This window comes from Delphinus delphis, chromosome 10 (genome assembly GCF_949987515.2).
Source record: "Delphinus delphis chromosome 10, mDelDel1.2, whole genome shotgun sequence".
In the NCBI taxonomy this organism is placed as follows: domain Eukaryota; kingdom Metazoa; phylum Chordata; class Mammalia; order Artiodactyla; family Delphinidae; genus Delphinus; species Delphinus delphis.
Window position 1 is genome coordinate 5,617,244 of NC_082692.2, and position 27,455 is coordinate 5,644,698.

The 27,455-nt window shown below is 52.0% G+C and overlaps 3 protein-coding genes across 4 annotated transcripts in view; 2 read left to right on the top strand and 1 right to left on the bottom strand.

The window, feature by feature from the left end:
* Nucleotides 1-1,445, top strand: part of BMP6 (bone morphogenetic protein 6) — a 146,189-nt gene extending 144,744 nt beyond the window's left edge. Inside the window, exon 7 of the mRNA XM_060023670.2 lies at nucleotides 86-1,445. Within this exon, the coding sequence (XP_059879653.1) occupies nucleotides 86-235 (150 nt within the window). The 3' untranslated portion in view covers nucleotides 236-1,445. The remainder of the gene's footprint in view (nucleotides 1-85) is intronic.
* Nucleotides 1-27,455, top strand: part of SNRNP48 (small nuclear ribonucleoprotein U11/U12 subunit 48) — a 578,580-nt gene that overhangs the window by 284,673 nt on the left and 266,452 nt on the right. The window lies entirely within an intron of this gene.
* TXNDC5 (thioredoxin domain containing 5) lies at nucleotides 1,432-26,534 on the bottom strand. Of its 2 annotated transcripts, none has more exons than XM_060023671.2 (10): nucleotides 26,214-26,534; nucleotides 22,693-22,842; nucleotides 17,649-17,754; nucleotides 13,158-13,254; nucleotides 10,782-10,897; nucleotides 9,322-9,408; nucleotides 8,592-8,735; nucleotides 5,689-5,771; nucleotides 4,139-4,268; nucleotides 1,432-3,101 (listed from the first exon to the last, which is right to left on the bottom strand). In XM_060023671.2, the coding sequence occupies exons 1-10, from the start codon at nucleotides 26,483-26,485 to the stop codon at nucleotides 2,979-2,981; spliced, it is 1,308 nt and encodes a 435-aa protein (XP_059879654.1). In that variant the 5' UTR covers nucleotides 26,486-26,534; the 3' UTR covers nucleotides 1,432-2,978. The 2 variants fall into 2 exon arrangements, with proteins under 2 accessions (XP_059879654.1, XP_059879655.1); XM_060023672.2 differs by lacking the exon at nucleotides 26,214-26,534 and adding an exon at nucleotides 25,656-26,041.

Genomic DNA, 27,455 nt, shown 5'->3' on the forward strand with positions numbered 1-27,455 from the left:
GCTGGCATCTCCACGTGACTGGGGAGTAGGCCCGGGCCAGGTATTGTTCCTAACGACACCTCCCCTCCTTCTGTGTTTGAAACAGGTTCACCTTATGAATCCCGAGTACGTCCCCAAACCGTGCTGTGCGCCAACGAAACTGAATGCCATCTCTGTGCTTTACTTTGATGACAACTCCAACGTCATCCTGAAAAAATACAGGAACATGGTCGTCAGAGCTTGTGGGTGCCACTGACTCAGGACGAGCTGCTGGGGACACATGCACTGCCTTGGACTCCTGCATCACGTCTGCCTTAAAAGGCACCCGGAAGCACCGAGAAAGCGGGATAAGACGCCGACACCATCTCGTGCTGCCTGCTGCCTTTCCGCCCTAACAGACATCTTAAAGGACCTCGTCCGTAACCTGCTCACGTAGTAAATGTCGTGAGTAGTTGTCGGTCTCTAGGAAGCTGAGTTTGAGTGTCTGTAGCATGAAGTCCGGTGACTGAAGAAACCTAACTTTGAAGGTTCCCCTCTGCCCCCCCAAACCCACCCAAATTATTTTGCTTTAGATCAAGCTCTTTGTGGTTTTAGTAAGTAAATAGGGAAGATAATCTTAAAGTAAAATTCTTCTTGGCTCAGATATCAGCGGGCTCAGTAGCTGCTCACAGGTAGATTTTGCAGATCACGGGAATGGGGGAAGAACGTCTCTGTTGAGCTCTCATCCCAGGGAGGTCGGTTTCTCACGTGGGATCAACGGCCCGGGAGGGAGCCGGGCAGCCCGCAAGTGCCTTTTGTCTCAGTCGTGCTGTTACATGTTTGTGCGGGCGTTTTGTCCATATGAAAATATCCTTATTTCAGTTCAACCATATCATTTCCACCCCGCGCCCCCCCGCCCCCCACCAGCATTTGCTGTTTTCTTTGCTAGGACCAAAAACAGAGACTAAAGTGATCCCACTTTGAGGCGAGGCTCCGGGGATGAGAGGTCTTCTTAAAGCCATCATTTTAACCGAGCTACACGCCCGCACCTCTCCCCCTGAGGGACGGCTCTTTGAAAAAGCACGTTTACGTCAGGAATGTCAGCCCTCATCTGTGTCGGTAAAACGGTTCCTTGCCTCTTACTGGACAGCGTCCCGCATCTTGGGGTTAGACCAGCACAGGCGATGAGCTGAGGAAGGGCACCCAGCCTTAGGAAGAGATTAGGATGGGTATGTGGTTTAGGAACCGAAATCACGGTTTTCTCCTGTAGAAAGTAAGACTCAGATTAAATCTGAGAGTATTTTTTAAATGTCTTTTTCACAATCATGTACTCGGAAACCAATTTCATACTAAACTGATTAAATAATACATTTATGATCTATAACTGCACTTACAGCTTTTTTGTAAATATAAACTATAATTTATTGTCTATTTTATATCTGTTTTGCTGTAACATTTAAGGAAAGACCAGACTTTTTTTTTTTTTAAAGAGTTTATTTAGAAAGTATCATAGTGTAAACAAATTGTACCACTTTGATTTCCTTTTTAAAGCAAGACTCACGATGCAAAGATGAATCCACTCATGAGGATTGTGCTTCTCTAGAAAGTTGGGGTCTTTTTTAAAGAACATCTGTGAACCATACATGATTAATAAAGATTTTCTTTAAGGCAGAGGCTGGCCGGGATCCTGTTGTCGTCTGCCGTGCACAGCGGACGGGGTCTTGTTTCTAAGGTCCTGACCACCAGGTACTTTGTGCCAAGTGGCCACATCTCCTGAGCGTGGGCGGTGGGGTGACGAGTGTTATCACGAGGAGCACCTGATGGCGAAGAACCTACAGGCACATGCCTTGAGGGAGCCTCGTCCCACAGCTGCGGACTTCCAAGGGTGAGGGTAGACGTGCTCCTTATCAACCAGGACGGCGTGGGTTATGTGGACGTCGGTAAGGTGGTCTACTTCGGCCCTGCCTCTCTCCTCCTTTGATCTTGAGGTCAAGTTAATTCCACTCTTCTTACAGTAGAAGACTGACCTCCTCGAAGGCAGACGAAGTACAGGACGCGGCCTCTAGAAGGACTGCTGAGTCCGAAGCTGCTTCGGTTAGGGCTCCATTCTGGGGCTGCAGGGCTTCCTCGGTCCCTGATACGCAGACCTGGGAAGGCTCCTGCCCCAGATGGCCAAGCCAAGCAGAATCTTCCTAGGAGTTAATAGTCGGGACAAGCCTTGTGGAACTTCCCACGCGAGACATCGAATCTTCAAGTTCACGTGGACTCTGGCTTCATGTTAACTAATGAAATCTCTCACCCAGGAGGGACAGAAGTATCCCTTGAACAGTAATAAGCGATTGCTCAAGTATCAACACACACACAAGACTACGGCGTCAGCATTACCTTACTCAGGCACGCGTCAGGAGTACCACCGTTTTCATTATGGCTCACCACTCCCCGTGAGAGAGGTATCAACAGAGACAGAAGATCCAGGAGGGGCTGGGAAAGTGGCTCTTCCAGAGGCGACGGGGTTTTGTGTTTTAAATCCGCTCCAAGCTACGGACCCACGACGTTATTAACAAGTCAACTGGGACCTTCAGATCAGAGCAACGCAATATCGCCACAAGGCAAGGCCACCTTTCCAGAACTTGTGCGCGGATGGTTCAAAAACTATGCATCGCATGATGCTTTCACCAAAATTACTCCAAAGCCAAAAACAGTCTGGCAATTGGAATTTCCTTGACTCTATTTTAGTCTCAAAGGAAACCATTTAGATTTCACCGAGAGAAGGTTAAACGGGATGGATGGTGGCTTGCCACTGAAAATATTTAGTTTGCAAAGGGATCATGAGTTACACATGTACTTAGAGAAACCTAAGAAAGAATCTGTGGAGTGTGTTGGCTTAAAAAACACACACGTGGAGAAGATAGCACAAGTTTAGTGCGTTGATCTCTGAGTCACCACCGCAAGGGACCGGGCAGCGGCCGCAGGACTGAGCTCCTGCCCAGGGCCAGGCAGGAGACAGCTTCCAGCCGAGCTCACAGTTCATCCTTCGCCTGGCGCAGGACAAAGTGGTGCAAGGAATCCAGGTCTCGGCCCCCGCTGTGCTCGCTGACTTTTTTGCCTCCGCGGAAAAGCAGCAATGTGGGATAACCTCGTACCTTAAAAAAAAAAAAAAAAAAAAAAAAATTGAAAACCAACATAAAGTTGCTTCTTAATTAAAATCAGAAGAGATCCTAGAGTCGTGCCCAGGGAAGTCTATAGTTAAATTTTCAGAACGTACAGACCATCAAAAAAGTACCTAAGAGTTCAGAAAGCAGAGCCTTGGGGCTCTATATTCACTTTCCAACCCAAACCTACTTTCAAGATTAGCAACAAGGAGTGACTTCACCCTAGAGTGGAGTCTCGCCTGGGGAGCTGGTGGGGATGGAGGGGGCCTGAGGCTGCATTTCCCACAAGCTCCTTGGCGACACCAGGGCGCTCTGTGGTCCGCGCTGAGTGGCAGCAGGAGCCTCAAGGATGCACACTTGTCAGCACAGCTCACCTTTCTCTTTAAAGCACCAAAAAAATAAAACATTTTAAAAACTGACTGGCATCTTCTAGTAAGTAGACGACGTCTGCGCTACACACATCTATTCTAATAAACTCCGGGGGCCTCAAAAATGTTTTAAGAAAAACACCACAAATGGAAAAATATAAATAAATTGCAAATCTTCTGGGCTATTCGATGGTGCTAACAGCTTGGAAAGAAGGCAACAGTTACGTAAAGAAGCCAAGCCTGGCCCATTGGTGTGGCCCTCTCAGGGAAGCGTAGGATCAGATACTTTCTGCACTGAGCGCTGCCTTGTGTCTGTGTGTGCGACGAAGGCTACAAGCCAGCTGACCGTTTAGCCAATGAGAATGGCCGCGCAGGTGGCGCCCTGCCCTCCAGCTCAGAGTCTCAGGTACTGCCCGCCTTTCGCCCAGGTGGCAAGGCCTGAAAACCCCTCTGAACTGTGTGCACTCACAGAAGACAGCCTTTCCTTTGAGAGAGCAGCTCTTTTGCTTCTCAAATGGGAAAAAAAATCCCCAAAGGACACAAAAAACTCTTTGTCGAGAGGATGAGTTATCTTGGTTGAGCCCACAGTACCGAATTACAGCTCCACTTGGGATCCGCCCCCACCTCTGTCCCCATGAGTTCCCATCCATGTGGACCCACCGAGTACTTGCTGCAGATGTTCCGTTCCGCAGTGCAGTCCAACTCGGCGATCTTGACCCCCGCCAAGCCAGGGAATTCCTTTTTAGAGAGTTCCTCCCAGGTAGGAGCCAGGCTCTTACAATGCCCACACCTGGGGACAGAAGAGCGACAGCTTTGTTGAGGTCCCGTCAAGCTCACTCGCCTGCACTTCACTGCCCAGCCTGTTTCTTCTGTAGGAAGCAGCCGACAGCTGCCCAGAAGTGGATAAACCGGCAGGTTCTCCCGCGGGGCGCGCTATCATCCCCCACCTCCTGCACCTGCTCGTCCTCTCCCATCCCGAACACGGAGTTCAAACCCAAGCCCGAGCAGGCTTTCGGATACCCTGACTGACAACAAGACGTCTGCAAAACAGCTTCAGCTTTGCAAGCATCTCTACGATGCGGTCAACTGTGGGCTTTTTAAAAAATCACCTGAATGCCAAAAACAGATCTTTCTGACGGTCTTAAATGTTCAAAAGAACTTCAAAGCTTCCCTGAAGCTTCCGGGATGTGGTGTGAGCACTGAGGCCACTAAGTTCGGCTCAAACTCTACTTCCACCTGTTACTATACCCCCTTCCTGACCATCTTCCCCTCTATGACCTGCTCCCCTTCCATGAAAGCGGCTCTTCTGTCCTTGTACATGATCTGTACAGCTTTAGGGTTTTTTTTTTTAAAAACTAGAAAATACGTGATAGTTTTAAAGGCATTATTTACTAGTGATTCTACTCTTTAAGAATAAAACCTGCGCAAGTCGTACAGGTCACTCGTTAACTTTTTTATCTCTGCCGTTACTGATTCTCATGGATACGCGCAATGAAACAAAGTGAGAAGCGAAAATGGCACGTGTGTGTTTGTGTTCAGAAACAGGATCTCTCTCTCCTCAACACTATCTTTCCAAATGGGTTGTTTCAAGACTAAGCGTTCTCCCCGTTTTACAGCTGAGGAAAGTGGGTTCAAAGGATTTAAAGGGCATCCAAAGCCGCAGTGGTTCACGGCACATCCTGGAACCTATCGTCTCCCCACTGACTGTGGTTGCCGCGGTCTCGGGCTCCGAGCAGCCCATCTCTGCTCTGGTCCCCGAGGGCCACGGGCCAGGAAGGTCAGGTGACTGACAGACTGCATGGCTCTAACGGAAAGCTGAGCTCTACTCGATTTCTCTACAACATCCAGAGAGACTAAGGGGCAGAGCTCTTAATACCTCATGATGTGCACGGTGTTTTTAACCCCAAAAGCCATCTATTTGGCAAAGTGCCCAGATACCACAGAACTGCAGTGTTACATGGCCACGATAAGAAGTCTCCAGTTTTGTTTCCTCCAGAGCAGACTGAGCTTTAAGTTAACCTCATTCTCCATCACTTTGTGAATTACCACCAAACTCTAACACATATAATGACATTTCCTTTTTCCCTGTAGCATAACTACAAGTAAATGTATCTGCCCAACACTGAGTCCGGAGGGTTGGCCTATGGCCTGAAAAATAGGATGTGACTCAAGCGCACGAGGACCAAGGTTCTAATTCAACAGCTACTTACCACGGGGCATAAAACTTGACGAAGGTTATGCCTTCTGCGATGGTGTCATCGAAGTTATTTTCCGTCAGTGCCAACACAGTGCCCTTGGGGGAGGGAAAAGCCACAATTCAAATACACCACGTAGAGCAGAGCGGGGACCATGCTTTGGGATCGCAGAGATACGGGTCCGTCATCTTTTAAAATGCTGTGATGTGTGCTCCGAGGCCACACACAAATACCTACACAACTCACTTTTCACAAGCTCCACAAAAGCTCCCAGCCAGCCCAGGCAGGGTCAGGTGCAGCCGCTGTCTCCAGGGCTCTGGGTGGGCAGGGCCCAAGCATGCGCCTCCCGGGCTTGGAGCCTCGGACACTGATCGAAGTCCGAGCCGACCGGCCTCCCTGAAGTCTGTGCGCACTGCTCTCCCCGCCGACTCTATCGCTCTCATCCTACAGATTCATAATTATCTTCTCTATGTGACGGAGGGACCTTAGTTACACAAGCACAGGCAACACGTGCTTCTACAGATAACAGGCTGCTTTCCATTTTCAAATTCACAGTAAATGTGAAGACTGCTCATGTGAACTCAGGCTGGAGAACTCAGGGCCAAGGTGCCACACGGCAGTCTGCTCTAAAGCGATTCTATCTTGAAGGCTCTTCACAGGGTTATGTCTATGTGTTTTCCTCCAAAAACGGATCTGTGATCCTCTCGTGAGAATATGGATGATGGGGACTTTCCTGGTGGCCCAGTGGTTAAGAATCCTCCTTCCGATTCAGGGGAACGTGGGTTCGAGCCCTGGGCAGGGAACTAAGATCCCACACGCTGCGGGGCAACTAAGGCCACGCGCGACACAACTACTGAGCCCGCGCGACACAACTACTGAGCCCGCACGCCGTAACCGAAGATCCTGCGTGCCCCAACGAAGACCCGACGCAGCCAAATAAATCAAGAAATAAAAAGAATACGGAGGAGGCATCACGTGGCAAAGTACACCAGGGCTGCCCCACTCGAGTCCAGCACCAAGTACCATGTGTCTGTGACCAGGACGCAGGGGCACTGAGGGGGCCATCCAGACGCTGCCATCTCCATGTCCAGAAACATGACACCACACTCACTGAAAGACCCACTGAGCGGCGGAAAACCTCATTATAAATAGAAACCCTTCTGGGTTTGACAAAAACACCCACAGTATATAATTATACTCGACGTGGGGTGACCTTTACAACCACCATGACACACGCTCCCTTGACGCATGGTCCCTTAACTACGAAATCGTTTGTTTACTTCTTAAACCAAAACTTCCACTTTTAACTAACACCCACGTGGTCCCCAACCTACAAGCGTCCCACTAGGGGCTGGGCCCGGGGGGGCGGAGGCGCCATCACAGCCCCACCCTGGGAGGATGGGGCCGGCGGCTGCCGGCTCTCCAAGCCTGATCCCCGGGCCCCGGGCATGACAGCCCCAGCGAGTCACGATCGCTCCCGTAAGTGCTGAGGCTGGACAGTCGCCAGGGAGGCGTCCTCCCCAGGACCAGGGCCGCCCTGCCCGCCGTCCCGGGTAAGAACCTGGCGTGCTGTGCAGTGCAGTTGTGTGAACCGAGGCAGCAACACAAGGACTCGGCTTTGGAAGTACACTGACAAACAAACAGGCCTTATGTGTGGTTCTCAGCTGGGAAATCCGAGCACTGCTTTCCCGGGAAAACACCACTTTGACTCCCCGAATAATCCCATCTTCACCCGCGGCTTCAGCATCGGTTTCTACCTACAGGAGCGGATGCGGGAACCTCCTCCTCTAGACAGGCATCCGGCTTAAGCTCCAGACTCTTACCTGTCGCCACGTGCAGACCGCCACAGCCCTGGAAGCAACACCTTGAATAGGGACCCATCGCCTCCCTCCCACCCGGCGCCGCCAGCCCGTCTCTCCCTCCCTCCCCTCCCCCATCCCGACTGCGCAGGGGGAGCTGGACGCCCCTGCCCACCGTCCCTGCATCCTTTGTCTCCAGATACAGCGGTTTCCGTCTCGTCCACACAGGCTGCAGCCAGCCGGCTTTCTTAAAGTCCACGTCGGCTCCAAGCCCTGCACTGGCTCCCTGCAGACCTGAGATCTGCGGCTGGCGGACAAGGCCCTCCGGGGGCCAGCCGCCGGCTCCCTCTGCGTCCCGCACGGTGCCCTTGGCCTCCTCGCGCCCTCTTCACTCCTGCCGGCTGACGCGCCGCCAGGCGGCCTTCCCCACGGCTCTCCAGTGGACACCGACTCACCCGTGGGGTGGCGCTCCCTGCCTCCCCGCCCCGGCCTGCGTCGCAGCACCGACATCTTCGCGTGTCTCCCCCTTCCCACCCGCCACTCTCCACAGGCGGAAAACGACCTTATTCGCTTTGTGTCCTGGCGGCCTAGGACAGTGGCTGGAACGCAACAGGGCTTGATAAACGCAGAAGGAACAAACGTGAAACCTTACGCTCTGAATATATGAAGAGGACACCTCGATAAGTCAGCGATCGTCTGGACAAATGAAATAGCCTACAGCGATCTGCCTCTGACATTCCAACGCGCAGAGCCTTTCTGCTGCAGCTCTTTCAGGGGCCTTTACCACCTTGACTGCAGCAAGTTATGGAAACGAGCAGAACGGGCCCAAGAGGCAACAGCCCAGCTTTCACAGCAAATACCTTCAAGTTAGTGAGTGCTGAATCAAAGGGAAGAACTGTCCAGAAATGCTGACACCAAATGCTCGCAGGATCCTTTGTCTCACACCCACTCCAGGTTCTTTAAAGGGAAGCTCTGTCTACGCTGACCCCCTAACAAGCATGTGAAAGGAGTTCAAGAAAACGCTGTGTTGAAAAGTGGACCCCAGCCCCCCATGTGAATGACCGACCGCGTGCTGTGCCTGCGCTGTTGCTTGGAGGTGGGAGCTGACCGTGCACCCACCTGGTCGGCCGCGGGCTCAGTGGCCAGCGTGGGGGCCTCCGAGGGCTGGATGGGCTCCGGGGCGCCCCTCTCCGTGCTCTGGAGCTGCGATGCCACGTACTCCCTCAGCGACTCCAGATCCCGCTTCCCCTTGTACTGATCAACCTGTCCGGGACACAGGCGACACAAAGACACGTCAGGGCTGTGAATCCTCAACCCTCCACCTGCCCACGCGTGACCCGCCCCCATCGGACATCTCTGTCTGGGTGTCCCGGCTCTGTGGTGTCTGCTGCTCAAAGGTGAAGGCAAAGCACAGATGATCAACCGCAGTTTGGCTCTGGGCAAAGAACTTCACAGCGCCTTCCTTCTGCAGAGCTAAGCGGTTCCAAAGTCTGGGCGCTGCCCAGCGGCCAGGGACGAAGCCGGCATTGAAGGGCCTTACCAAGAGCGAGCGCTGACCCCTCTCAAAGGTCGGAATCAGAGCAGTTACCCTAGGACCGTCCATCCGGCTTATGCTAGAGTTAACCTGAGCCCGCTGAGATGCTTCGGGAGTGCATAACGCCTGATGGTTTCTCTCAACCCGCCAGGCCTTACCAACAAAGAGAAAGACATTCTCGCTCCGTGATGCGTATTCCTTTAAACCAGTGCCCAAACAGTCTGTGCTGGCAACGCGCCACCCGTTAAACCACTCGACTGTTCAGCCGTGGTTAAGACACACATCTTGTCTCAACGCTAAGACCCGAAGACGTACCTTTTTACCGTCTCGGAACCAGAGGAGAGCAGGATAACCTCGGACCTGGTTTCCTGAGCAGAGTTCATGGTGCTGTGTGCAATCAACCTGGAAATACAGATCACGCGCCCCGTCAGTTTCTCCGCGAGCCTTCCTGGTAAATGGGCTCTCGGACACTCAGTGCTTTTTCAAAGAAAGAAAATTTCTACAACTCCCCATCTGTAGCGTCTCTGCCAGCAAGCTGCAGCTTTTGGAGAGACTTTACCCCAAAATACACCTGAGCTTAGGGAGCAGAGTGATGGGATTTACTTTAGAGACATGATTTCTTTTCACTCAAAAATGCCAGTTTTGGGGGAGCAGGTCAGCAGATGGGCCCTGAGCAGGTCAGCAGATGGAGAGAGGGAGCCTAGCCTGACATCTGGAGAAGGGGACGGCCAGCTGTCGTGGACAGAGACCCACGCCAGTCATCAGAAATGTATTCTCAGGTTCAGGAGTTTTAAATAGGAGTATTTGGAATATAATAAAGATAAAACTAAAAGATGTCAAGTTAAGTGTTTAACACACAACAGTGAAAACTTCACTTCACAACCATTACAATTTCCTAGGCATCTGCTCTGTGCCCAGCGTCGTGCTCAGCATTTCACCGTCACCCTCACCACCGCCCCAGTCAGATCTCGTCTCGGTTTTGCGAAGGGGGAGACTGAGGTGTGGAGAAGCTGCTCGAGGGTGGCCGGCCAGGTCTGTCCGAATCCCACGTTTATGCTTTTGGCCATCTCACTGTGCTGGGCGCATCACCTTATTAGCTACAGTTCCTGAACACACAGCATTACTCCTGTACACAAATCAGCCCCCGGCAAGGTAGAAAACGAGATTTTTATAAAAGCAATTCAGGCAGGGTGTCTGGTAGGTGCTGGAGGATGGACGGATTAAAAGTGCTTGAAGGCCCGGAAGCTGCTCTAGATATTTCCCGAAAACCCAGCTGTCAAGGCATCACTTCTGGTTTCCCTATGTAAAGTGGGAAAGAATTCCTGGCAGCAGGGCAAAAGCCAGGGCTCCCCACGGGCGGGTCTTCTGCACGCAGGCTGCACACAGGGTGTGAGCACAGAGCCCAAGGTCCTTTTAGGAAAGAGCTCTTGGGTGAGTTCGACTGTGGATGGTCTCCAAGTACGTCCAGTGAATGTTCTCTAAGGCTCTGCCCCATATCTTTGCAGAAAGGGCTCTGGGGCTGCCAATTCAGAACTGGCCATTGCTTCAAAATAAACAAAGGAGCCAAAGCCATAATTTATCTCTAGACTGTGGAAAAGCCAGCGCACTCGAGACCCGGCTGCATCTGTGAAGGCGAGATGAGTTACCAAGTGGCACGCTAATGGAATTAACAAATCAAGTTTGCGACTCTGTGCACAGAATGAAGAATGGGCTACTCAGCTAATTAATCCAGCCAGAGGCGGTCTATTTCCGGTTTAATAAGGGCTTTCACTTACCTTGCCAATCTTGACAGTTTCGGAATGTTCAAGGCCCAGAGCCAGCTGCTCCCAGGTCGGAGCCAGAGCTTTGCAGTGACCACACCACGGGGCGAAGAACTTGATAAAGTGGTCTCCTTCGGGGGTGGGGAAGGAAGGCGGGGGAGGGGAGAGGGAGTGTGAGTTACACCCACCCACCTAGAGCGTGAGTGGAAGCGTCTCATCTTTGTCCTCCTGCAAAGCTCAGTTCAGCATGAACCCTTGAACTGGTAAAAAATGACTCCCCATCAAATATGTCTCTACCCATGAGTTCATAACGATCCTTAAAAACCGATCTGTCATCTTTGGAGGACAACAGGGACCCAACTCATTCGGAAAACGGGCGATAAAGGGAAAGAATCAGGCACTTAGCCTGTCTTTCCCACGTGAACTGCACCGCTGGATAACCAAGTGATAAACGAGGGCAAGTGTCTCCTGCTGTAAAAATGAAGAAGGGATGCTTGAATTACAGCAGCAGGCTTTGCATCCCTCGTGAGTTATGGCTCTAGGCGGTGACGGACGAGGCCACTGACGTCACAGAGAGACTTCCCAGCTACGCAGTGTTGCTCACACCCCCCAAAACATCAAACAGAACGTGATAAAGTCCCTAGATTCAACGGCCAACTCACAGGGAACAGAGACATCAGGGTGACGTGGACAGGGCGACCGTACTCCACACCATGAAGCAAGTGGCGGGTTCCCTACAGCCAGGGCAGTGCCTTTTGGGGGGCGGGGCACGGGAAGCGAGCAGTGTTCTGTCTTGAGCCGGGTGACCGCTCTATGACCATTCACTACACCCTACATTGTTTTCTGTATCTGGGTTTTATTTCACAATAAGATAGAAGATCTAAAAAGACTGAATATCGCTCCCCTTGGCTAGGAAAGAAACAAGCCTACAACACCATGATTTAGGCACTGAAAACTTTCATCTAGGCGCTTCTACCTTGACCAGCCTAGGGCCAAAACGGTGTCAGGCTGAGACCAGACCGAAATCAGGCTGTGGCCAAGGAGAGAACCAACCAACGGACGCTGGCGTGTGACTCAGGCTCAGAGTCGGACTTTGCCATGGCAACGCTCACGGCGGCATCTTGTCACCGCGGCAATGATGCAATCGCGGGAAATGGGGAAAAAAACTTGCTTCAAAATCAATACTGTAAATCCACTATACTCCAGTTAAGAAATTTAAATAAAAACATTTAAAATATACATGAGCAGCTGATCTGCAAGGCTGAAACCACGTCTCCAGACAGGTGTGTCGCTACTTTGTGCTGTGAGGCGGAGACAGGAGGCCTGGCAGCTGAGTCAGGGCGGGGCTGCACCGCTCTCCGAGGAGAGACCCTCATGTCAGCAGCACGAGGCCACGGCGTGCGGGCACACGGCCCCTCGGTGGGTGACCTGCTCGGGGGGGTGTCAGGGCTGGGCTTCGGACGGTGGTCTGTCACGGGGTGGCCCCGGGAGCGCATGCTGCAGGGAGCCCAAGCCCGTCTCAAATTAAAGCGACTCCCCTTAGGATAGAAACCCTGTCAGAGCATCTGTACCAATTAACTAGCCACCTTTAATTAAAAACGGCTGAAAGGATCACCACAAGCGATGTCAGGCCTTAGATGGGGTGTATGTCAACTACCAGCAAGCAGGAGGCTTCAGGGCCGGACACAATTTTAAGCCCTCCTAAGAGCGTTTCCAACCCCGTCTCCCAGGAGGATCTCTCTCCATGACAGCATCTGAGAGGGCAGGTCAGCAAGGAGGCTGAACACACTTTCAAGCCTTTCACTGCTGAGCCCACACTTCCGAACGTGTGAAGAAAGGCCTTACACATCATTAACGTTAGAAATCGTACTCAGGTCATTCTGACATTTAGGAGACTATTTTCAAAAAATGAGATTTGGTATCGAAAAATATTTTAAGTGTAAAGAACACCTACGCTGATTCGATTCGTGTGTTATAATGGTCCCAATAAATTCTGGTTTAAACAGGTAAGAGAAACCTTTGTTTCTGCCTCAGGTCAATAAGCATATGATTAACATTAACATAAACATTCTTATCCAAGGACGCACTGTCCAGCCAGTACACAAGTGCGTGCACCCACTCACCATCAGTGAGCTTTCCACACCTGGGGCTTTAGCTTAGGATTAGAACTGGCCCTTCCCTAAGGACAGAGACAAAAGGAGGGATCATCTCCGAGAGGAAGAGCATTAAACACTGATGCCATCGGGGTTGGGGGAGAGAAGCTCTGGACAAGTGCCAGCCATGCTGCGACCCACCGGCCCTCAAGCAGCAAGAGGAAAAGCCAGGCCCCCCAGGAGGACGGCCCGGGCAGGGGTGCCCAGAGGTGCAGACCCGGCGCACCCGCCCGCCTACCTTGTGCCACGTGCAGGTCAAAGTTGCCGGCCGAGAGCTCGTACAGGCCCTGCTTGAGCTCGGGGGCTCGGGGTGGCTCCACCTCGGGCTCCGGTGTCTGATGGGAAGAGACGGAACAAGGGTCACTGGGTGTGTGTGTGAAGACCCAGGGGAGCCCATGGAGGCTTCTGTCTGGAACCTTCTATGCTCTCCTCCCTCCCCTGCCACCTCGAGGCTTCGAGGGACACTGCTGTGTTGAGGTGGCGCCCCGGGCAAAGAAGCGACTTTGTCACCCTTGGCAAATGCTCGAGGACCGATGCTCCAGGCAGCTGGGTGATGGCCTCCCTGCCCCAACCCGTCCTTTGCTGTCCCCAAACCCCACCCAACAGAGCAGACAAACTGAAGGATGGGCCACCCCGAACCAGCACCCTGTCCCGTCCTTTGAAACGTGACCTGAGACGTCTTGTAGAATACAGAAGGAAGCAGCACCCGAAGACACAGAGGGAGCAAAAGGGGCACGACGGGGAGCAGGAAACCGCCAGAGAGCAGGCGGGCCTGGCCACCCTTTATCTACACAAACATAAAACCTGTGAAGGAAGGTAAGACTCTGCAGGGCTGATAAAAGAGAAAAGATGACGAGAAAGAAGATTCAGGTGGACGGAAGGCAGCAAAGAGGAAACCACAGGGCAAACATGGGCTGCACTTTTAGCAAGAATATGGTTCATGGGGCTAAGTTTGGGACAGAAACACACAGTGAACGGATAAGAAGTGGCATTTCTCCAGTACCTGGCAGACACCAGTGTGACAACTAACTACTAACCGCTCTACCACACCGTGCGAAACGTCTCGATTGTTCAGGCCGACACAGCCACGGCCTGCAAGCAGAGGCGCAGAGAAGACCACTGAATCCCCACTGTGCTATAGACACGTGGGTGTGTGTTACTCAGTTTCTACCTAGTGGTTTGTATTTCTATTAAAAAGAATATCTAAGTTAAGTCTTTAAAAGCTTTCAAAGTGCTGAGAGCTCAAAGCTGAGCAGGAAAGCACCATGAAGCTTTCTCTTCCACTGCTGGCTTGACACAACTGTCCAAGTGCTAAGTACCCAGACAAAAGGATGACCGAGAGTGATGGCTAAGTGGACAGTCAGCTAGGTTCCAATAACATGAAACAAAAGACTACACGTCACCCGGTATAAGACGTTCAAAGGGCTGCAGTAGCAAAATGTCCACTTACGGCACCGAAGGAGCCTGTGCCTTGGTGGCACGCAGGGATGGCCATTGTGGGAACACCACAGTGTATCACAGAACGGCCACCCTCCCCTCTCCCCGGGCTGGTGACAGTGTGGGCTTACAGAGTCTTAGGAAAGCGATCTGGCAGTATTCATCAGGGGCCATAAAAGTGGTCTTGCTTTTTTATTTTTTGCCTTGCAATTTTATGTCTGGGAATATAGTCTAAAAAGTCACTCCAAAGTAGAAAAGGAAAACGTCCTTTACAAAGATAAAAATGTTCCTTATAGCATTTCTGATGACAGAAAAAATACACATAACCCAACTATCCATGGACAGAGAAGAGCTGGATTATGGCAAATCCAGGGGATAAAATATGGTCAGTATAAAGCTGATTCAACTATATAAAAAGATCGTTAATGAAAGGAACCATGTTTATTTGATGATGACTGTTTAAGGAAAAATTACAGAAGGAAACATGGAAATATAAAAATTGGGGTACAATTTAAGAAATGGCAGGTTTTCTTTTCTTTGACTTCCTTTAATACTGCCATAATGCTAGGAAGGAAAAAATCTAAATTTATCCTGTTTAAAGATGAAAATGTGTACATCAAGTTATTTAGATATAAATACAGATGAAGTTTTTAAAAAGTTTTTGCTTATAAGGCAAAATTCACATTGAAAAGAATTTCGGCTTGCAGTATTAAGTCTGAATATTTGAAATTTTCTATAATAAGGCACCCTGTCATCATTTCTAGCAATTATCTGAGATCCCCACTGCTCTGAGACACAAAGATATGGCCAGTGGGTAACTGAGGTCTCAGGTGGGGAGGGGTGGGTTCCATGTGGCCACGCCCCCGGGGTACCCCGCTGAGGATGGCTACGTGAGCCTCAGCCTGGCTGCCCCGTCCCCAGCCCGTGCTTTGGGCTCCACTCCCCAGAAAGACGTTCGGCTCATGAGGTGAAGTCTTTCTGCCATCCTGACACTGGCAGATGCTTTCGTGAATAAAGTCATCATAGAAGACTGGCTTTTTGCTGAAAAGTTTACTTTAAATGTTTTTGGAGACCATGAACTCCCCTTTAAAACTGGCTTCCGGGCTTCCCTGGCGGCGCAGTGGTTGAGAGTCCGCCTGCCGATGCAGGGGACATGGGTTCGTGCCCCGGTCCGGGAAGATCCCACGTGCCGCGGAGTGGCTGTGCCCGTGAGCCATGGCTGCTGAGCCTGTGCGTCCGGAGCCTGTGCTCCGCAGCGGGAGAGGCCACAGCAGTGAGAGGCCCGCGTATCGCAAAAAAGAAAAAACAAAAAAAAAACAAAAAAAAACCCAAAACACTGGCTTCCTCCCCTCAGAGAACATTTCCACAAAAAAAAAAAAAAAAAAAAAAAAAAACAGAAAACAACTTGAAGTTTAAACCTATGTGAAAGTTACACCTGCTCCCCCAGCTTTCTTGCCATGACAAAGATGCAAATTTACTCTGCGCGAGGTTTGTGGTTTTCCCTGTTGCCTAAAATTAGACACGTCTCTGGTCAACACTTATTCAATACCGTATGCCGACGTTCTTCTCCATGTGGTTCTAAACTTTTAAGAATGTGAGGTAAAGTAGCACTTGGGAAGCAGCTGGGTTTCTGATTAGCTGTGACCTCTACACAGAATCTGGGGGACAGCTGAAGGACCACACCCTGGAAGATGACACCAACAGCATCAGGGCCCCCAAAAGAGCCCTGGAGCCCAGACAACCTTCAGGTCAGGGAGCGCCTGCCTGACGCAATACCACGGTCTTACTCCAGTGCTGGACTGGACATTACATTCAAAGACTTCAGATGCTCTTAATATTTTCATCAGAAACGTACAGCACGGGAACACGGGCCATCTTTCTATTCCCGTCAAAATACAGCCCAGCCTCTGTGGGCCTGAGCAGTCAGCATTGATCCGAAAGCACCACCCACGAAGGGACGCTCACTGCAGGGCTCACGATCAGTGATTTATAACAAAACTAAGGGTCCTAACATCAGCTGGACGAGGATTACAGGGTTTTCTTTGTAACACTCTACATATAACTATGTCTTTAAAAAATATCTCAGTAACACAACATTGTAAATCAACTATACTTCAATTAAAAAAAAATCTCAGAAATCATACAGTTTCTGCCGTTTCCTGATATTATCCTTACCGCAGGGGAGGCCATTAAGACGTGGAGAGTATGAAGGGTATTGAATTCTGTTATCAGCAAAGCCACTTAGGGCCGTGGGGCTGAGGGTTGAGAAGAAAAGGGAAGATTCACACTGTGGGTACCGCCCGCGGGAGTGAGGTCCCGGGGGAGAAAGGGTGGGGGCCTGGCCCTGACCCTGGGTGGCCACGAGTCCATCTCGGGTGCTGAGGAATTACTGCGAGCTGAATTACATGTGAAGGGGGCACAGAAGGTATGTTAAAAAGTAGTAAGTCCTCATCTGTGGGCTGCATCCTGAAATATTTACAAATGACACTGACTGTGCAGCCAAACGTGGGGCGGGGAAGCAGGGGAGACAAAATAAGGCCCACAGAACGGGAACCACTGTCAAGGCTCAGGCGGGCACGTGGGGCCACCTTCCCTGCACTCCTGCCCACCATCCATTAGACTCTTCTTTCTACTCTGGTGCCTGTTTGAACTTTTCCATAACAGAAAGTTGTTAAAAGTTCATCTTTTCCCACTTACATAAGGTACTTAAAGGAGCCAAATTCATAGAGGCAGAAAACAGAGCGCTGGGCGCCAGGGACTGCCGGAGGGGGAGGGGAGTCAGGGCTTAACGGGGACAGGGTTTCCTTTCGGGAAGACGGAAAATTTCTGTGCACGGACAGTGGTGACGGCGGCACCACGTTCTGAATGTATTTATACCACTGAACTGTACACTGAAAAACAGTTAACTGGGCAAATTTTATAGTGTATTTTATCACGGTAAAAAGAAAAACTGAGAAGAAAAAAAAAGTGAACCTTTACTTATGATAAAAGTTGCTTTAAGATGGTACTTAAGGCTTCCCTGGTGGCGCAGTGGTTGAGAGTCCGCCTGCCGATGCAGGCGACACGGGTTCGTGCCCCGGTCCGGGAAGATCCCACGTGCCACGGAGCGGCTGGGCCCGTGAGCCATGGCCGCTGAGCCTGCGCACCCGGAGCCTGTGCTCCGCAACGGGAGAGGGCGCAGCAGTGAGAGGCCCGCGTACCGCAAAAAAAAAAAAAAGATGGTACTTAAACTGGCCTCTTGACTACCCCAAAAATGTAGGAAGAAAGAGGGGGTGGCTTCGTGTGCACTCACGGGGGGCTCCTCGTTCAGTGTCTGCAGCATCCAGTTTTCCAGGGCCTGAAAATCCCGGGGACCCTGGTACTTCACAGCTTCTTGGCCAGGCTTGAAAAACTTCAAGCTGAAAGAGTAACAGAGGATTAGTTGCAGTAGATTTTAAAGCACTTCAAACCACTCTGAGCAGAGAGCAAACTCAGTTAGCGGAACAATCATAAAAATGAGGTGTCGGCGGGCCGCAGGCAGCCCACCCCTGCCCCTCTCTGATGATACTTGGAAAAGAAAGAAAAGTAATGTTCTAGGTGATAACATAGTCACTTAATCCTGAACTTTTAAAAGTTTCTTATGTTACTCTTGAAAAACAAAACCGGGGTGAACACATCAGGCCGTGAGTTAAAGCCCCAAAGCTACAAGGGTTCAGGTGTGCAGAGCTCTCTAGCTTTCCCCTGCCCCGTATTTGTTATCCTTCCCCGGCTTCAGTAGTTCTTACGTTCTGCATTTTGAAAAACAATTTACAACTGTAGTAGAAATAGCATTGTTCTGCAGTAAATGTATTTCCAGGATACACTGTCAGCTATTCAACTCTTACAACGCATGAATATCCAGCTACTGTGAGAGTTCAACTTTCCAACTATAAGGACAACCTTGACGTTGGTTGATATGGCCCGTTCACTTGCCCCCAGAGAAGGAATCTTTTCTATTTTACACACACACTAGGTATCTGCAGACAGAGCAAGGAGCTCTGCCTTTGGAGGGGAGCAAAGACATCACCAGAGGCCGAGATGAACACGTCCAGACCCTGTGTCACTCCACTGGTGACGGGACAACACGGTCCAGATAAAACTTAACAGAAGGCATCAAGGAAGGTGGGGAGGGGAGGGAATAATTCTTCTATTGACAGAATTAATAGAGGGTGGCAGGATGGAGGGGGAAATATGGCTACTGACAGGTAACACACACAGGCTAGCACTCAGGGGCGAGCCTACTCATCTAAAACACCCCTAACGCTTCCTGGCATGTACGTGGGTTTTGTTAGGAGCTGCCCAACGCACAGTGCCAGAGTGCGAGAGGCTAAGATACGCAGAAATCAAACTGTGGGTCTGGACAGCTAGCCCCACAAAGGTCTTAAAAGGAAGTTTCACACCAAACAAGAAAACCAACACACTGGCTGGAGAAGGCATTCAGGTGAAAATGGGCTTACTGGCCTCACCCAGAAGCTCAGATCCTGTGATGGGCCACGGGACATCCCAATGTGTCTCCAGTGAAGAATATATGTCCCCTTCCCTAGCAGCTTATACTCATAGAGCCAGGACAAAAAGACGCAATCTAACTCGATTCGGCCAGTATGTCCCTTCCTTGACGAAGCGTAACATTTCAAGTGACTCCAAAGCAGGCTCTCAGACTGCGAACACCAGCATCCACCCCTTGAGACGCTCTGGAAACGTGAGCTGTGCCCACAAAGGACTAGAGGCGGCTACTGTCCCTCTCCACTCCCTACCTCTCGCCCCAGTACCTCCCTCCACCAAAGCGCTTCAGGATGGAAAAGAGTGGATCCTCAAAACATCAGAAAGGAATAAAGACGCAGGCGTAGAGAATGGACTTGAGGGCATGGGGGGCGGGGAAGGGGAAGCTGGGATGAAGTGAGAGAGTGGCACTGACATATATATACTACCAAACGTAAAATCAATAGCTAGTGGGAAGCAGCCGCATAGCACAGGGAGATCAGCTCGGTGCTTTGTGACCACCTAGAGGGGTGGGATAGGGAGGGTGGGAGGGAGACGCAAGAGGGAGGAGATATGGGGATGTATGTATACATATAGTTGATTCAATTTGTTGTACAGCAGAAACTAACACACCACTGTAAAGCAATTATACTCCAATAAAGATGTTAAAAAAAAAAGAAAGAAAATCTGAAGGCTTAAATATTAATTGTAACGATAAAACTATATAAGAATTTTTAAAAAATCAGAAATCAGAGCAGGCATTGTTGAACCCATCCTCCATTCCTTTGCTAAGGCTAAAATGCAGTAAACCTGATCTGGGACTTTTCCCTCATGTGGTGTACACTGAGCGAAGCAAAACTAGTTTTTAAAATCTCTTCCTGTTGTTGGATTAAAAATCTTTCTAACCAGCTCGAGTCTGAGATTCTGGTTGAGTTCACAGAGCCTAGGGAGGGCAGAGCTTCCCTCACGGGGCATCTGACTTCACTCCCACTGTACATGGAGGTGAGGGCAGCAATGCAGAGCAGGCCACGGGGTTCACGCCCCAAGTATAGCCCCAAACTCTTCTGCTGTTACCAAACCTCCACATGGGCACTTGTTTTCCTGGTGATCTGTTCCTCAATCAAGGAGACTGCAGGGGAAAGATCCCCATTGCTGGGTCCCTCTGGAAAACAGCAATGATGGAAGTTCTACTACTATAGATGAGATGGTGTCATGGGTCAAATTGTGTCCCCAAAAAGATCTGCAGAAGTCCTAACCCGCGCTACCATGGAATGTGACCCTATTTGGAAATAGGATTTGCACAGAGGCCATCAAGTTAAAATGTGGTCGTGAAGGTGGGCCCTAATCCAGTACGTACAGAAAGGGGAGATTCAGACACAGAGAGAGACAAGCAAACAGCAGAAGGCCAAGTCCAGGAGCAGGACTGGGGTGACGCTTCTGCAGGGCAAGGAACACCGAGAGCTGCCCGCCAACCACCAGGGGCCAGGAAGAGGCAGGGAAGGACCCCTGACAGGTTTCAGAGGCAGCATGGCACTGCCGATGCCTTGATCTCGGGCTTCTGGCCTCCGGAACTGTGAGAGAATACGTTTCTACTCTTTTCAGTGGCACTCTGCATGGCAGCCCTAGGGAACCTCCTTCAGCCCTGCCCCTGCCAGCACTTTCCCAGGTGATAAAGATTCTTTACTGTCTCAACAGCAAGACCTCAAACCATCTTCCCGAGCGTAGGCAGCCTTCTCCAGGGACCTGGGAACCCAAACTCCCTCCCTCTCCAAGCCTTTACTCCAGTTGAAGGTGACGGGAGGGATGACCTAAAAGCTAATGTGCTGGCACCCCGCTCCGCAACCCGCCTCAGCACTTACATCACCACCTGATTCAGGCCTCGAAACATCCCTAGAAGTGAAAGCTCACACAGGGTCATCTATGAACGCCCTGAGGCCACTACGTTTATGCAGCATGCCCCTACCTCCTGCATTCTGTGGAAAAAATCTGTTCTCGGGCTGTGACGAGGTTCCTTCCCAAACCACGTAGTGGTAGCCCATTGTATTGTATAGTTCTTTTTAACAACACAAAACCAGTGCATGGTTTTCTTGGGGAGATCATGTCTTCTAAAAAACAAATCAGGACACCTGATCCAACATGGATCTTTCAGTATCTGTGAATAGCATCTGTGCAGTAACTGATGCTGCAGCCAGAGAGCTCGTATGACTGGGTGCAGGTGGAACCCTCTACTCTCTCCGACACTTGCCTTCTCAGCCCTATGACTGGTCCTGTTTCACCTTCCCTATGGCGTGGTTTACCGTGCACAGAGCCACAGGGCCACACACAGCCGGCTGTTTCAGAGTGGACACCGTGGCCACCCATCTCTGTTGCTCCTGCACCTTGAAAGTAACAGGCTCTCAACAGGTAACTGGTCCCACTCCTCACTGGCTGCTGCTTTGGGATGCTCTTCATACAAGCAGAGTTTACTTTAAAGGCAATGCAGTGGAGCACAGGACAGTGGTGCCAACGGGTAGGTACATACAGCAGGAAGTTTTGTCTCTATTGCTCTGATGTGATGTACACTTGAGTTACTGCACCCACATTAGCAAACAGTCACCAAAGACCAAGAGTTCCAGGGCCCTTTATGGAAATGCCAAATCTCCAAAGGTCAGAGGAAACCTTAACATTATTGGGTATGTTCAGATCGGTATCTACACACGTTATTACACACAACAATGTTATGGGGGTGGGTGTCAGCATCCTACTTCAGACTCAGAGGCTGAGGAACGTGTGTGACCAGAGCTGCAGGATAAGTACACGGTAGAGCTGGGGTCCAAACCGTGGCATCCAGGTTCCAGCCCAGAGCTCCTGCCATTTTCCATGCGGCCTCTCAAGTCTGAAGATCAGCTCGGGTTTCCCAAAGGATTGACTTCATTTGTCAATCTGAACAAATATTTGGGGACCTGTGGTGCCCAACCCCTCCCCCATCCTTCTGGAAACAGCGTCTTCCCTTTTTTGGAGAAGCGCTCTTCACTCCACCAGTAAATGTTGAGTCTGAACGGGGCTGCCGTCTTCCGACAAGATCCTGCCTCTTGGGTCACAAAGATGGTTTCTGGAATGAACAGTCCATCCAAGCTGGGCCAATCGGCGACAGGCCCAAGTCCGCCATGGCGACAGAGAGATGCAGTGCGGGGGGGGGGGGGGGGTTAAGTCACCTTAAGGGGCGGGAGGGCAGAAGAACAGACCTCCAAACTCATGGAGCTGAGTCTCAGAGGCCTCCCCCCACAGCCTTCAAATTAATTGCCGTCTTTTGTTCATTAAGCCAGTTTCAATTTCTGTTCTTAAAACCAAAAAACTGTTTTAACTGTCAAGGAAGTAGGTAGCAAGTATCACTTGTCAGAACAGCTGCACTTTCTTTCCAACAAAAACAGCCCACAGGCCAGTCACATGGGAAATAACTCTAGAAGGGAGGCTTAAGAATTAACAGAGTGACCAAAAATTCAACGAAAATTCATGACAGTCGGTGCTCATCGTGTAAACGTACGTGTGAACGTCAAATGTGACAGGACCTCGTGGAGAATGCCACTTTTGTCTGGCAGACATGTTCTTTTATAAACAGGAAAACTCAACTAATTAAAGGCTTTTCCCAAACAAAGTAAAAAAAGGCACCCAATACACACACGGTGCAAATATAACCTCTCCCTAACACAGGGAGTGCCTGCTTGAAGTCGGCATCCCCTCACTCCCCAGAACTACAAAGAAGGTGCCGAAAGTTTAACTTGAACTTTCTTGGCCGAATGCGGCTGGCGAAAAGCCGAGGAAGACCCGGCGGATACAGGACGCGAGCGCCCGTCACTTACGTGGGGTACCCACGCACGCCCTGGGCGGAGCACACGTCCGAGCTGGCTGTGCAGTCGACCTTGGCCACGTACACCTTGGCGTCCTCCATGCTGTTGTACTTGTCTCCCAGGTCGTTCCAGGTAGGCTGCAGCCGCTGGCAGTGTCCACACCTGTAGCAAGGTGACAGTGACAAGCACGCTGAGCGCCGGGGTCAGAGGGTGCCCGACCCACCTGCTCAGCCATTTCCTAGGGCAGTGGGGCTCTCTGATCCAACCCCTTCTTCACACTGCAGTGGAGACGGAGCCGGACAGCTCACAGTGTCTGCACAATCTTGCTCCCCTGCTTAAACCCTCCGGAGAGACCGCGCATCGTTCTCAGCGTGAAATCAAGACTTAGCCAGGCGCTGTGCCGGCTCCCCCTGGATCTGGTCCCTGCTGACCTCCCACCTGACCTCTATGCACACTGCCCTCCTTCCCTTGCTGCCCACCACTGGGTCATGCTGCTGAGTTTCCAGGTTCCTGAAAGGGCTGTAGCTTGGCCGGGCCCTGGGAATCAGCACACTCTTCTCTCTGACACTTCCTCCCTAAACCCACCTGGCTCATTCCTATTTGTCACTTCCTCCAGGAAGTGACTCCCAGGCTGTCTGGTGTCCACTCTCTTCTCCCCTTCATCTGGAGAGCTCCCTCGCTCCGCCCCTGTGGCGGTGGCTCAGCGCTTCCCCTCGCCATGGCTCCTTGACAGTCAGGTCTCCTCTACCATGTAACCGAGTCTCCCCACATGCAAGGCAGCCTCGAAGTGAAATCAGCTCTGCATTCTCTCCAGTGAGAAGCACACAAAAAGCTTGTGGCCACCCCCAAACTTCTAAATCTGAGATACTCAAACATACACTCATAAAATTCAGTGTATGAATTTAACTATACACAAACACTATGGCATGTGGGGGTTTGTTCCCCATTCACCTGGTAAGTGTGTATTCGTGATGTCTACGATGTAACTACTTGCTGTACTGCTTTCTAAAGTGTGGTAAGAACACCCAACACTTAATAACTGAGTTCATCCTCAAAATAATTTCTCAATCAAATCAGTGTTAAATCGCCTTGCCTCTTTTCTTTTCTGACAGATGACCTCACCGGGAAGCACCTAAAGGAAGCACTGGAAAATTCTGCTTCAAGCAGAATAACCTGTCTTCCCTAAGCACTTCCTTGGCCAGAGAAGAGAATCCTGCTTTATAAGAGGTTCGAATACAATATGAATCCCTTCTTTTCTGGAAGACACTTGTGAGGGAAAACCCCTGCTGGATTTAAGTATATATGGGACAAGAGACAAGCATCATCCTTCCTACAGCTGGATCCCCAGTGCCTGCACGTACTAAGTGCTTGGCGATCTCTCAGCGATGGATCCGTGGGTGCCGTGCAGTTGGCACTTCTGGGTTTGGACCTCTGGGGCTACAGCATGAACCTCTGAGACAGCAGCTGCATTCAGAGGCAGTTTGTGGTCACATAACAGAGCAAAGCCACCTGGTCCTTTTTAGGAGGCGGCTCCAACCTTGACCTCACTGTCACCAGGTTCAATGTGACCTGAAAACCGGCCATAGAGAAGCTATGACCTGACGCTGGCACAAGATCTACAGCAGTAGGACAGCCCTGCCTCTACCCAGTTCAGAGTAAATACACACAGATCGATGTTTTCATTAGCTCCTGCCCCCAAATCACACGTGGGCTCCCAACATTCCAGAAACTTAAATGGAAAGAGGAGGGGCAGCCCACAGCGTATTCCATCTGAGCTCCAATCTGCTCTTAAAGTCTAACTTTTAAATGTTGTCACAGAAACCCACACATCTCTATTTAAACATTTCACGGTAGACTATTAAGAAGCAAACAAAAACTTTAAAAGTCACTTTTTCTGGGAGCATCCACCTAAAAGTCTATAAGCCACACACAATGAAACATTACATTACTTTAAGGAATGTACTTAATACCAAGTGCCCGGTCCTGTCCCTCACTCAGCCCAGGACTAGCTGGTGAGTATTACAGAGACTCCAGAATTAAAACTCCACTGGCACTGCACGGACCTACGATGTCTACATGTCAGTTTTTCTTTAAAATATAAGGGAAAAAAATCCATGGGCAGATTTATTCCACAAAAATAGGCTTCACTTAAGTAGTGTATTTAATTGGAATAGCTACTCTGAGAATAATACCCTTCACAAAGTAACTATCGATGTCCATTATGTTACACTACAAAGTATTTTCTATACCACTGGTAGTTCTACAAATTCAACTCTTGGTTCTTGGGAACTGGAAACACAATGTATGTATGGGACAGCTCTGACCCAGACCAAAAGTGCTGATTTAACTCCAAATGAACTGAAATACAGTCATCATCTGAACATGGGGAGGAAGAGAAAAAGTTTCCTCCAACTTCCACCAGCACATTTTCTGAACAGGCCGTTTTTCTTGGGCATCTTCTCCCTATTCCTTCCTGCATCCCCTTCCCACATCTCAAGGAGCCTCCTCCGCTCTGGGGGCGAATGCCAAATTCTGCAGTAAAGCCTGCAAAGGGCCTTGGGCCCGAAGACTGGCTGGCTGCTCCGTCCACGGAGGACCCCCTTCATCGGGCATCTAGGCCCTGGGAGGAAGGCACTCAGTCCCTGTGCTCGTGCGAATGACGGGAAGGCTTTCTGCAGGGCAACCCACAGGGCAGGCGTCTCTGGGTTCGGCACCGAGGCCACACCAAAGCCCCCCGCCCCCCGAGAACCACGGCGAGGGGCACCGTCTGCTCAACGTAGTAATAACTTTTCTCATCTCACACTCTGCAGACGACCAGGCCCCAAGAAAGCAGAGAGGAGCAGGTGCCAGAGGTCGGCCTTGGGTCCGGGGCCAGTGGCTCCCATCACCGCGAGCACAGCTCCCCACCGCCCCGGGGCTGTGGACGGGCCCCCAGAACCCGCACTGTTCTCCACCCCCCGGGGGAGCGCCGGAACCTTCTTCTGCCTGGGCCACCCCTTCCTGCAGGGTGGGAAATCACGCCTTGTGAGTCCCTGTGTTTCAATTAAACTCGCAGGCCGGAGGTCTGCCGTGCGGCGAGCGAACCGTCTCCTAAGTCCAAGTGTGCACGCCGGGTGCCTGGTCGCCGGGGCGACCGCACGTGGCCTCCGGGTCCCGGCGCACCGCAGGCCGCTGCCTCCGGCCGGCGCAGAAGTTTGGGGCCAGGGGGCGGACGGGCTCTGAGCTCCCAGCGGCCCCGAAGGGCGACGACCCCTTCCCCGATCCCCCGGTGCGGGGATCGGGGAAGGGGGCGCGGGAGCCGGAGCGGCGGCCTTTTCCGGCTCTGCCCTCGGGGACCGCCCCCTCCTGCTCCACCCCGGCCCTAGCGCCACGTCAGCCGCGAGCGCCCGGCGCGTCCCACCTCCCGGCCCGGAAAACCCTCAGCCCCTCGCCGGGCGCCCCCAGGCCGCGGCCGCGCGCCCCCCGCGCGCACAGTGCGGGCCCGGGCCAGACCCGCACCCGCGGAGCCCGAGGTGGGCGGTGCGGCCAGTTACCAGGGCGCGAAGAACATGACGAAGTGCGCGGCGCTCTGGATGCCGTGCGTGAACATGTCGGCCGTGTACAGGTGCTTGGCGTGCGGGTCCTGCCCGTCCCCGCCGTCGGCCGCGGGGTCAACGTCCGCCGCCGACCCCGGCTCCTGGGCCCAGGCGCCCCCGCGCCCGCCGCCGGCGTCCAGCAGCAGCAGCAACAGCAGCAGCAGCAGAGGCGCGGCCGGCGCCAGGGCCCGGGGCCGCGGCGGGAGGAAGCCTCCGGCGCGCGCGGACATCACGGCTGGTTGGGCGCGCTCTCGCCGCGGCGGCCGGTAACCCCTCCGCGCCGCCCGCCCCCCGCCCCCGGCCCCGGAGAGGCCCCGCCCACGCCCCGCCCCGCCCGGCGCGCGCCCGCTCCCCGGCGGAGGCTGGGCCCGCGCGCGCCCGGAGAGCCTGGCTGGGAGCCCGCGGAAGGAGTGGGTCCGGGGCCCCGACAGCCTTCCGTGCCGGGCCTCCAGCACTTCCTGGGACGGCTTGGGTTACTCCCGCAGGGCGCTGCGCCTCCCCAAACCCAGGCTCTGCCCGCTCTGGCCTGGAGCGGGGCTGAGTGTTGGAGCGCCGGGAGGCCACTGAGGGGGATGTCAGCCTCGGTTCATCTCAACGTACACGAAGACCCCAGGATTTCAGGCAAAAGGAATAAAGAGCTGCTGTCAGCAGAATTCAGGAAACTGAGCAGAATTGGCGGGGTTTACACCTGAATGAGTCAAATTCTTGGCTGGACCTCAACTGTGATTCCAGGCCTGAGCTCAGGGACTGATGAAAACCCGCTTAACAAGAGAAACGCGTGCGGGCGTGCCCTGCCCTGCCTTACCTTGAGGGTGAGGAGAAAAGCTCCAAGCATCCTCTTACACACTAATCCCGCAGGGCTCCTCCTCCAAAAACGCCTGGCTGGCGTCCTATGGCGCCCTAACTCCCCAATTGCATCGAGGCTATAAAGACACGCCTACTCGTGCTGCACTGCCTCCCGTGGAGACTGCGAGGCTCCCAGGTGTGAATCGTATGAATCGGGCACCTCACAATTCACATCTGCAGGCGCACTCCTGATTGCACGTGGTAGTTGAAGGTAAGGCCCCGCCCCAGGGGTCGGAAGGAGACTCATTGGGTTGCTTCCTGGCATCCTGCTTGGCCTTGATTTACCCTCAGTTTGGGAAACTCCAGGGAGTGACTGCTGACACAGCAGGGGAAGCGCCCAGTGATTCACCTGTC

Excerpts from the sequence above, each read along its gene's own strand:
- TXNDC5 (XM_060023671.2), bottom strand. The coding sequence starts at position 26,485 with ATGTCCGCGCGCGCCGGAGGCTTCCTCCCGCCGCGGCCCCGGGCCCTG. Across the intron at positions 22,843-26,213 it reads GTCATGTTCTTCGCGCCCTG|GTGTGGACACTGCCAGCGGC; the intron begins GTAACTGGCCGC and ends ACCTTGCTACAG. Across the intron at positions 4,269-5,688 it reads GTCAAGTTTTATGCCCCGTG|GTGTGGGCATTGTAAGAGCC; the intron begins GTAAGTAGCTGT and ends TTCTGTCCCCAG.